Here is a 9,978-nt window from a genome sequence, read left to right as displayed (position 1 = left end):
CTCCTCCTGCCGCTGCCGCTGCTTTGGCTGCTGCGTCATACGCCCCAGAGCCGCCGGGACGGAGGGGCTGGGCCTGGGGACCCCCCGGCCTCCGCCTGCACGCCCCCCGACGCCCGGACGTGCCCTCCCCGCTTGGGGGGCTAGCCTAGGTCTCCTACGTCTGCCCCTGCCCGGCTCCCGGCGGCCCCAGCTGTCACCGGTAAGGAGGCGGCAGGAGGCGCCGGTGGGGGGCAGGGAGCCGGGGGTCGGCGCGCAGGGCGCGGGCGGGAGAACCTCGCCGCCCTGGCCTCGGGTCCGGGCTGGGCCGACTCAAGTCCCTTCTCGGACTTGCAGTCGTGGGGAGTACAGACAGGGATTGGGACACGCCCCCCTCCCGGGGCACTCAGGGAAGTTCTCTAACCTGGGGGCTTGGAGCCCCGAATTTGAGGATAACCTGACATAACCTGGCATCAGGGTAATTGTTCTTAACGAGACACACAGGCCAGGGGAACCAGCTGTTTCCACTCTGGAAAACATCTCCAGAAAAGCTCCCCAAACACATCTCCGGGCAACAGAGCACCCCAATTATGATACCTCTAAACAACAGGGGAAGGTGAAACTGAGTGGTAACCTTTGCTTCTGCAACCATCATTTCTCCTAACATCTAAAGGCCAGCAGGAGCTATCCCAGGAGACCTCTGGAAGCTGGGAAACTAGAGAACTAGGTTTGGGGGAGGGGAACATGGTTAGGGAGTGGAGAGCCAGTCACTAGAATTGGAAGCGCTGGAGTCAAGAAGCTGGGCAGGGGTGCCCTGTGGTTTCCTAACCAGATGCCTCAGGGATTTGGAGACTGGGGAGCAAATGCTTGATTCTTGGCAGAGAAATAGGCAAAGGAAATGGGAACCTTCTCCTCCCCATCTCTTTTCTGGCTAGGCCCCCCCAGGATGCAATGGCGCAGCCCCCCCGGCTGAGCCGCTCTGGTGCATCCTCACTTTGGGACCCAGCTTCTCCTGCTCCCACCTCTGGCCCCAGGCCTCGACTTTGGGAGGGTCAAGATGTGCTGGCCAGATGGACTGATGGGCTGCTATACTTGGGCACCATCAAGAAGGTAAGACCTTCTACCTCTGACCTTCCCATTCCCCTATCTAATTCTAATTCCCATTTCATCTTCTGTGCTCACACATTACAGGTGGACAGTGCTCGGGAGGTGTGTCTGGTCCAGTTTGAGGATGATTCCCAGTTTCTGGTTCTATGGAAGGACATTAGCCCTGGTGAGACTATAGAGACCCAAGATTGTACAACCTGCGGAAAACAAACCTGGCTTGGGGGGGCAGAAGAGGGCTTAAGGGCACACCCCTTACACGAAGTTCTCTCACAGCTGCCCTTCCTGGGGAGGAACTCCTCTGTTGTGTCTGTCGCTCTGAGACTGTGGTCCCTGGGAATCGGCTGGTCAGCTGTGAGAAGTGTCGCCACGGTGAGAGGGCAGAACACCTGAATAGTACAGTTTGTCCTGGACCATCCAGGCTGTCTCCGGCCCTTCCCTCCAGCACTGGTCCCTGTGTTACCTGTCTTGATCTCAGTTCCCAGATTACTGCTGTGGCCAGTCTCTTTAGCCCTATAACTTCATTCCCTTCCAGCACAGAGAGGGGCAGCCATGGAAAGGGGTGGTATAAGCTTTACAGGCAGAGGGTGGTTCCAGTACACCCTTTTCTAACCATATGACCTTGGGCAAGCCCCTAAACTTCTAGGAGCCTTAGTTCCCTGACTTGTAAAATAAAGATAATGCACCCACCCCACCATGGTCAAGGATTAGATGACTATTCCTAGCCAGGGCTCAGTGGCTCAGTCTGTAATCCCGCGCCTTTGGTAGGCTGAGGTGAGTGGATTGCCTGAGCCCGCGCGTTCGAGACCCGCCTGGGCAACTTGGCGAGACCTCATCTCTACAAAAAAATCAAAAAATAAGCCAGGCGTGGTAGCACATGCCTGTAGTTCCAGCTACTTGGAAGGCTGAGGCAGAAGGATCACCGGAACCCAGCAGGTTGAGGCTGCGGTGGCCGGGAGCGGCCACTGCACTCCAGTCTGGGCAACAGAGTGAGACTCCAACTCAAAAAAAAAAAGACTATTCCTACCCGAATACCAAGCACACTCAAGTATGCAATACAGTAAGTGGTCTTCTATCAACATTATCATTTACCAGCTTATCATCAGGACTGCCATGTTCCAAGGGCCCCAGCCCCTGGAGAGGGAGAGGGCACTTCCTGGGTCTGCCGCCAGTGTGTCTTTGCAATCGCCACCAAGGTAAAGGCACCTCTGTTAACCCTTCCTGTGGAAACCTCCTATCTACAGCCTCTTTCAAGCCTTTCCTCTCCATGTCCCACTGTGGCCTCCTACCTGTTCTATCTCTGCAGAGGGGAGGTGCACTGAAGAAGGGCCCTTATGCCCGGGCCATGCTGGGTATGAAGCTTTCTCTGCCATATGGACTGAAGGGGCTGGACTGGGACGCTGGACATCTGAGCAACCGACAGCAGAGCTACTGTTACTGTGGTGGCCCTGGGGAGTGAGTAGAGTTGGGGGAGGGTTACAGAATGAGTGATGTGGTGATAGATTCCAGGGAATGAGGAGAAAGAACAGCGTGGGGAAATGGGAGGTTGGTGATGAGCAGGGTTTGGGGCAGTTTTGGGGAAGGTTGTGTCTGGAGGCCACTAATCCTATATTCCCCCTCAGGTGGAATCTGAAAATGCTACAGTGCCGGAGCTGCCTGCAGTGGTTCCATGAGGCCTGCACCCAATGTCTAAGCAAGCCCCTCCTCTATGGGGACAGGTGAGATTAGGACTAGCTCTCCAGGAGCCAAGGATGCCCTCTTGCTTTGTGTCTCCCTCAGTTCCCCCACATCTTCTCCACTCCAGTCTCCCCAGCCTCTGCATTTTCTCACCTGATCATCCATCCTTGCTTATGAGTCCTGTATACAGTATGTTCTTTCCCTCTTGTTCATATCTAGGTTCTATGAGTTTGAATGCTGTGTGTGTCGGGGGGGCCCTGAGAAGGTCCGGAGGCTACAGCTTCGCTGGTGAGCTGGAATGGGCACAACCTCAGTGTAACTCAGCACCCCTAGAATTTTACCATACAGGCCCCAATCTCCCACCTCCGGACTCTGGCTTTTGTAATGCTTCTGTGGCCTTGACAATTTGATGTTTCTCAGGGTGGATGTGGCCCATCTTGTCCTCTATCACCTCAGCGTTTGCTGTAAGAAGAAATACTTTGATTTTGACCGCGAGATCCTCCCCTTTACTTCTGAGAATTGGGACAGTTTGCTTCTGGGGGAGGTAAGGGGTAGTGGAACTTTGGGGGTTAGAGTGGGATGATGAGATATAGAGGAAAGAGAAAGAGGAAGTCACTGCTCCCTTGACCCTATTTTCCTTCCTCTCTCCCAGCTTTCAGACACTCCCAAGGGAGAACGTTCTTCCAAGCTCCTCTCAGCTCTCAACAGCCACAAGGACCGGTGAGTTGGAGAGAGGGGGAGGCAAAAGGGAGGCTCAGAAAGAGATGAAGATTTGAAAGACAGGAGGGGAGGGAGCTGGGCTTGGTGGCTCAGCCTGTAATCCTGCGCCTTTGGGAGGCTGAGGTGAGTGAATTGCCTGAGCCCGCGGGTTCGAGACCTGCCTGGGCAACTTGGGCAACCTCATCTCTACAATAAATCAAAAATTAGCTGGGCGTGGTAGCGCATGCCTGTAGTTCCAGCTACTTGGAAGGCTGAGGCGGAAAGATTGCCGGAGCCCAGCGGGTTGAGACTGCGGTGGCCGGGAGCGGCCACTGCACTCCAGTCTGGGTGACAGAATGAGACTCCAACTCAAAAAAAAAAAAGACAGGCGGGGAGGGACTGCAATCCACCTGGAGGACCATCGCTGAAAAGGATTGGGTAATGCTGGGCACAGTGGCTTAAGCTTGTAATTCCAGCACTTTGGGAGGTGATGGCGAGAGGACTGCCTGAGCTCAGGGGTTTGAGACCAGCCTGGGCAACTTGGCGAAACCTCTTCTCTACATCATAAAAATTAGCCAGGCGTGGTAGTGTGCGCCTGTAGTTCCAGCCACTTGGAAGGCTGAGGCGGAAGGATCACCTGTGTCTAGCAGGTTGAGGCTGCAGTGGCCGTGAGCATGCCGCTGCACTGAATTTGGGCAACAAAATGAAACAACCAACTCAAAAAAAAAAGGAATGGGGAATGGCATAAGGGAGAACCTTTTTTACAGCACTGACCCTTATAATTTTCTTCCTTGCCCTAGTTTCATTTCAGGGAGGGAGATTAAGAAGAGGAAATGCTTGTTTGGTCTCCATGCTCGGACCCCTCCCCCAGTGGAGCCCCCTACTGGAGATGGAGCCCCCACCAGGTCACTGGTCCAGGGGGAATGGGGGAAATTCTCAGGGTATTAGTCTGGGTGGTGTATGTATAGAGATGGGGAGGTCTTTGGGGTATCCGGGAGGGGGCTGGGGGGATAAGGAGGCCTCTTACAGCTTCCCTTCAGGGCAGGGCCCTGGGGGAGGGGTCTCACGTCCCCTGGGGAAGCGCCGGAGGCCGGAGCCAGAGCCCCTGAGGAGGAGGCAGAAGGGGAAAGTGGAGGAGCTGGGGCCACCCTCAGCAGTGCGCAATCAGCCCGAGCCCCGGGAGCAGAGGGAGCGGGCTCGTCTGCAGAGGGCACTGCAGGTACAGGGGCAGGGGGAACCCCAGGGAGCAAATGGTGGGTGTGGGAAGGGAACAAGGATTATCTCTTAAGTCCTTTGCCCCTTCTTCTAGGCCTCAGTGTCTCCACCACCTCCCAGCCCTAACCAGAGTTACCAGGGCAGCAGCGGCTACAACTTCCGGCCCACAGATGCCCGCTGCCTGCCCAGGTCAGTGCTCCTGTGCTCCCCAACCATATATGCTCCAAATTATTTACATCTTCTGGACTTTCTCAGAGTTCTTTTCCCCTTCCCTTTGGGTACCTATTTCTTGTCCTAGAAAGACTTCTACAACCAATGTCTGGTACCTGGTATTTGGGGGATTGGGATCTCCTGGGGATAGTGTTTGAGCTTTACACTTCCCAGAGGGAGATAGTCCTGTTCCCTTCTTTCAAGTCCTGACTTTCCCCTTCCCCAACTCCAGCAGCCCCATCCGGATGTTCGCTTCCTTCCACCCTTCTGCCAGCACCGCAGGGACCTCTGGGGATGGTGAACCCCCAGACAGGTGAGAGTCCATCCCATTACCAGTGATATCCCTCTTTGTTTTCAAGCTCCTTAATCTTTAACCATTTCTCTCTCATCCACAAGTGGCCCCCATTTCTGGTCAGTCTTCGTGTGCATCTGTCTGGACTCAAAGTTGCCTTCTCTCCCTAGGTCACCCCTGGAACTTCACATTGGTTTCCCCACAGACATCCCTAAAAGTGCCCCCTACTCGATGACTGCCTCGTCTTCCTCAGTCCCAGCCCCAGCCCCATCCCCAGGTCTTCCTAGACGCTCAGCACCCTCTTCTCCCCTGTGTCGTAGTTTGTCTCCTGGGACTGGGGGAGGAGTCCGAGGTGGGGTTGGCTACCTGTCCCGAGGGGACCCTGTCCGGGTCCTTGCTCGGAGAGTACGGCCTGATGGCTCTGTGCAGTACCTGGTTGAGTGGGGAGGAGGGGGCATCTTCTGAACAGCCTGCCTCTGCTGCCTCCCCATTCACACACACCGGCACTTTCGTACCCTGACCTCTGACCTCACCTACAGCTGGGATGTACCTGGAGATAGGGAGTAGTTCTCCCTACTACCCAGGCTGGAATCCAAGTGGGGGGTGGTGTGGAAGAGGCTCTCTCTTCTCTGCCTTCCTTCATGATTCCTGACCACCCCATCCTTCTTCCCATTTCCTTTGATGTTATTTTGTTACAACTTTTAAAATATTTTTTAAAATTATTTAACCCCTGGGGGCAGAGACTGAGGGGGGAGGGAAGGGATCCCAGACTCTGTATGATTGAAATAAAGAGAAATAATTAAATCTGGCAGCTCTGAGTCATTATGAAAGATGGAGAGAATACAGGGATGAGCAGCACTTATCTTCTCCAACCAAATTTGCATACATGACAAAGGCAAAAGGCAGAAAGAACCAAAGGTAGGATTTATTGAGGGTCCAGTCACCATCACCTGGAAGTCAGAGGGCACTAAATTATCTGAGGGGATGATGGCAAGAACAGGGCTTGTCACGGCAGGACTGTGCTGGAGTCAGAAACTGACTCTGTGACCTGGCGCACCCAATGCAAGTACGGGGAATTTCCCTGCTCCACAGGTAATGCAATCACCTCAGCCACTTCGTAAGGGTGCACAGACCTGCAAAATAAGTTAAGGGGTGGGGGGTTACTAAAATATTTACCCAAAGGAGCCCTCCCGCTCAGACACAAGGCCTAAACTGCCAGCAAGTCACCCCACAGCACATACCCTCACCCTTATTCGTCTCAAAATTCTCACCGAACAAAATCTGTTAAAGCTGGGACCAAGGAACTTTGGGTTTTAATCATCTAAGGGGCAAAGATAAACATAGTTGAATCAAGGGGTGGAGCTGATTTCAGGATCTCAGATGAGGAATAAGGGTCAAAGGGGTCAGAGCACTGGGGAAGTTTTGTTGGATGGGGGGAGTGTTTCTCACCATCAGGACCTCACTGTCTTCCTCGATCTTTCCTTTCCACTCATAGCTGAAAAGGTTGGAGTCGGGGAAAGCAAAGATTTTCCCTCAGGAAAAAGGCTCCCAGCCAGCCCCTAGAGTTAGGTTAACCCCCCAATTCCTATGACTCACATGGATGTAATCTGAGGGATGAGGTTCACACAGGCTGCTAGGCGCTTCTCCACCACAGCCCTAAGGCGAAGAGACAGTCCCATTTAGAGTGCCCCGTGGCCCTGATTTTCACTTTTATCTTTTTCTTCTTTCTTTTGGAGTCGGAGTCTCACTCTGTTGCCCAGGCTGGAGTGCAGTGGCAGGCTCACAGCACCGCAGCCTCAATCTGGTCAGGCGATCCTTTCGCCTCAGCCTTCCAAGTTGATGGAACCACAGGCGTGCACCGCATGCCCAGCTAACTTTTCTTTACTTATTGTAGAGACGAGGTTTTGCCAAGTTGCCCACACTGGTCTTGAACCCCTGGACTCAGGCAACCCTTTCGCCTCCGCCTCCCAAAGTGCTAGGATTACAAGCATGAGCCACCGCGCCCTGCCAACCCTGATTTTCTCACTGGCAGCCCAGAGACAGGCTTCCAAAGCTGGAGAAAGCAGACGGTGGCACTCGGCCCCACCCCCAACTCTCCCTTCATGATTATCCTCGCGCCACACCGAGGTCCCCACCTGGCGATCTCCTTGGCGACCTTCTCATTGGGGCAAGTGACAAAAGCTGCGGAGACTGAGCCTGGCACGTAGCCGGAGCCCGAGGCCGGCGAGGGCTGGGTCGGAGGGCTTCCAGAAGCCATGGACAGCAGGGTTCGGGGTACCAACAGAAGGCGGGAGGCCACAGGCAGCAGCGCCGGCATCCAAAGCAATGACAGAAGCAGAACCGCCTGAGAGCAGGGGGCGAATTCGGTCTCTCCCCGCAAATACCCCCAGGAAAGTGCACCCGGGAGGTCTTCACTTGGATACACACTCAGACTCTGCCCTCCCTCTTCTGCACTCCGAAGGAAAATGACCCTGAAGCTGGGAGAGAAACTTCGAAAAGGCAAAGTCTCGATTTTCACTGACACCTCAGGGGGGCCAACCTCAGGGATTTAGGGTGCCGGTAGTGGTCGAGGCTTTCAGGACCGGAAGGGGCGGGGCGGGTAACTCACCCCTCCGCCGAGCAGGATTGCGGGAGCCCGCCCCCCACTCATGCAGCCCATACTGGTAGAGAAGAGGTGATATGAAAGGTCACACGGAGAAAGCACCCCAAACCCCAGAAGAGCGGCCTCTTCTTACCTGGGGGTAGCCACGTGATAAGAAACACCACGCACCACGTGACAGTAGAAGCAGAGCCACCCAATGCTCCAGAGCCAGCCAATCCTGGTCCTCACGTGGCTCGGTTTGCTCCGCCCCTTAGTGAAGGAGGAGCGAAGAGAGGCTCGACCAATTGAAAGCCGGATCTGCAGACGTGCGCGGAAACAGCACGCCCGTTTCCGTGTAAAGCCGAAAGGGCCACTTAGCCGGCGGAGAAGAGTCGCTGCGGCGTTCCACTGTCACGTGAGAAGGCCGGCCCTCTCGAGCGGCGGTACCTCAGGGAGTGACGCCAAGTGGCCAATCGCAGGCCAGCCCCGCAGGCCACGTGACGAGAGAGTTGTTGCTCTGAAACGGGGGCCGGAGACCCTGCAGACTCGATGCGTCAGCCTGGGGAGTGGGGAATCATCCTTAAGTCCCAGAATGTGCCCAGTAACATCCCTTACACTGTTTCAAAGGCCTTGAGTGGGAGGGTCTGAGGAGGTCGCACCTGAGGGTTGAAGAGAGCGCCCCCGGCCTTGCTAGGACTGAGATATTCCTGGGTTGGGAGTGCTCAAAGATGATGAGAAGCCAGCTGTCCCTGGGTAGGGGAGAGTGATTAGGTAGGCACCGGCATGGCAAAACAATGGCTATGTGCAGAAAGATGCGTCTCTGAAGGACAGAGCGAGACCCAGTCAATGGGATAGAGGATGGTGAAAATGGGGCTGAGGGTGCCTCAGCCCTCTTAATTGAAAACCCAAAGCTTGAGACAGACTGTTGAATCACTGGAAAGGAGACAGGGTTGCAGGTTGGGGACAGTAGTGATGGTGCTTTCGCTCCCTCTTCCCTGCCTATTCCACTCCCCGGGATTGGTCCACCTCAGCCTTGGGTCTCCTTTCCTTAACCCATCCCCCCAAAGAGCCTGGACCTGCCCTACATAACCTCCCTGGGGCCCAAGCACATCCTGTGACCCAAAAATGGAGAGAGGGGCCAATGAGAGGCGAGAGAGGTGGGGGAAGGCAGCAGAGGAAAAGGCCCCTGCCACTGCCCCTACCCAGTATCCTTCCTCTCTTCAAGGTCTGGGGTCACTGTTTTGGGAGTAGGGATGTCAGAGCGTTTCCCAGCCTGCTGGGTTCTCTGATTCACCTCTCCTGGGTTGGGGGAAATCTCCCTGAGACCTCTGTTTTGGGGTTTGGAGTTTGCCTCTGAGCAGAATCTCTATATTTGTGTTGAGATCTTTTCTCAAGACTGAGTTTCCTTTTATGTTTTTTGTTTTGGGTGTTTGTTTCAGGGTCCATTGTCGCAGTCTCTGAGGTCGTTAAGTCTTTATGAGTTTTGGGTCTCTGAGTTCTACATCTCTGGAGCAGCTGTCTCTGTCTCCCCTTGAATCTGGAGTTTCTCTGTATCTGAGTTATTAGTCTCTAAGTCTGCAGCCACTTTTCTCTGAGACCTGAGTCTGGGGTCTTTCGGGTCTCTGGGTCTGAGTTCGCCAAGATGACTCTAGGCCTGGGACTCTGAATCCGGGCCTCATCTTTTTCTTTGGGTCTAGGTCTCAGGTCCATCACCATCTCAGGGTATGGAGTCTAAGGTTTCTGTGGCTTAGGAGAACCTTTCTTGAGCCTGCATTCTCAGATTTTGATCTTTGACTCCTCTCCCGGGGGATCTAGGGTCTTTTTCTTTCTTTCTTTCTGCGATCAGGGATCTCTTTTCCTCTAGATTTTGGGGCTGGGGCGGTGAGGTATCTTTCTCTGTGGGTCGGGGTCTCTCTGCCTCAGGGTCTGGGGTCTGCATCTTTAGGATCGCTCACTCTCTGGTGTGTTTTTGAGTCAGGGGTCTCTCTCTCTCTCTCCCTCTCTTTCTGGGCCTCCCTGAGTAGGGGTGGGGGCTGCAGAGTCTCTCCCCCTCCTCCTCCTCCTCCTGCTCTCTTCGCTTTCGCTCTCTCCCCCGCCCCCCTCTCTCTCGGCTGCCGCTGCTGCCGTTGGCTCTTATTCTCCTCCTCCTCCTCCTCTCTCCTCCTCTCTGCTTCTCTCTGCTCCTCTCTCCTCCTCTCTCCTCCTCCTCCTCCTCCACCTCCTC

At 54.9% G+C, this 9,978-nt stretch overlaps 2 protein-coding genes across 8 annotated transcripts; one reads left to right on the top strand and one right to left on the bottom strand.

Moving 5' to 3' along the window:
• PHF1 (PHD finger protein 1) lies at positions 1-5,978 on the top strand. 3 transcript variants are annotated; one of them, XM_008060143.2, is made up of 15 exons: positions 1-199; positions 912-1,086; positions 1,168-1,249; positions 1,357-1,452; positions 2,176-2,276; positions 2,387-2,535; positions 2,703-2,798; positions 2,977-3,045; positions 3,178-3,301; positions 3,410-3,477; positions 4,257-4,361; positions 4,486-4,675; positions 4,766-4,860; positions 5,114-5,194; positions 5,344-5,978. In XM_008060143.2, exons 2-15 carry the CDS (start codon positions 928-930, stop codon positions 5,636-5,638), a joined length of 1,710 nt encoding a protein of 569 aa, XP_008058334.1. In that variant the 5' UTR covers positions 1-199; positions 912-927; the 3' UTR covers positions 5,639-5,978. The 3 variants fall into 3 exon arrangements, with proteins under 3 accessions (XP_008058334.1, XP_008058339.1, XP_021569065.1); XM_021713390.1 differs by having other exon boundaries at positions 7-649; XM_008060148.2 differs by lacking the exon at positions 4,766-4,860 and having other exon boundaries at positions 4,497-4,675.
• A 98-nt stretch (positions 5,979-6,076) lies between these two features.
• On the bottom strand, positions 6,077-8,109 carry CUTA (cutA divalent cation tolerance homolog). 5 transcript variants are annotated; one of them, XM_021713406.1, is made up of 6 exons: positions 7,696-8,109; positions 7,309-7,517; positions 6,770-6,829; positions 6,623-6,668; positions 6,445-6,494; positions 6,077-6,306 (listed from the first exon to the last, which is right to left on the bottom strand). In XM_021713406.1, exons 2-6 carry the CDS (start codon positions 7,488-7,490, stop codon positions 6,180-6,182), a joined length of 465 nt encoding a protein of 154 aa, XP_021569081.1. In that variant the 5' UTR covers positions 7,491-7,517; positions 7,696-8,109; the 3' UTR covers positions 6,077-6,179. The 5 variants fall into 5 exon arrangements, with proteins under 5 accessions (XP_021569081.1, XP_008058316.1, XP_008058309.1 ...); XM_008060125.1 differs by having other exon boundaries at positions 7,909-8,108; XM_008060118.1 differs by having other exon boundaries at positions 7,782-7,942.
• Between the last annotated feature and the right edge of the window lie 1,869 nt (positions 8,110-9,978).

The sequence above is a fragment of the Carlito syrichta genome, unplaced genomic scaffold (genome assembly GCF_000164805.1).
Source record: "Carlito syrichta isolate Samal-C Ts95f unplaced genomic scaffold, Tarsius_syrichta-2.0.1 Scaffold92604, whole genome shotgun sequence".
NCBI classification, from domain to species: domain Eukaryota; kingdom Metazoa; phylum Chordata; class Mammalia; order Primates; family Tarsiidae; genus Carlito; species Carlito syrichta.
Note: the sequence above shows the minus strand (reverse complement) of the source record. Positions and strands in the feature narration are given on the sequence as shown.

Coding starts and splice junctions, on each gene's coding strand:
- PHF1 (XM_008060143.2), top strand. CDS start 928: ATGGCGCAGCCCCCCCGGCTGAGCCGCTCTGGTGCATCCTCACTTTGG. Junction 2,536..2,702: donor TACTGTGGTGGCCCTGGGGA/GTGAGTAGAGTT, acceptor ATTCCCCCTCAG/GTGGAATCTGAAAATGCTAC. Junction 4,362..4,485: donor GGAGATGGAGCCCCCACCAG/GTCACTGGTCCA, acceptor GGCCTCTTACAG/CTTCCCTTCAGGGCAGGGCC.
- CUTA (XM_008060118.1), bottom strand. CDS start 7,832: ATGGGCTGCATGAGTGGGGGGCGGGCTCCCGCAATCCTGCTCGGCGGA. Junction 7,518..7,781: donor CAATCCTGCTCGGCGGAGGG/GTGAGTTACCCG, acceptor CCCTGCTCTCAG/GCGGTTCTGCTTCTGTCATT. Junction 6,669..6,769: donor ATCCCTCAGATTACATCCAT/GTGAGTCATAGG, acceptor CAACCTTTTCAG/CTATGAGTGGAAAGGAAAGA.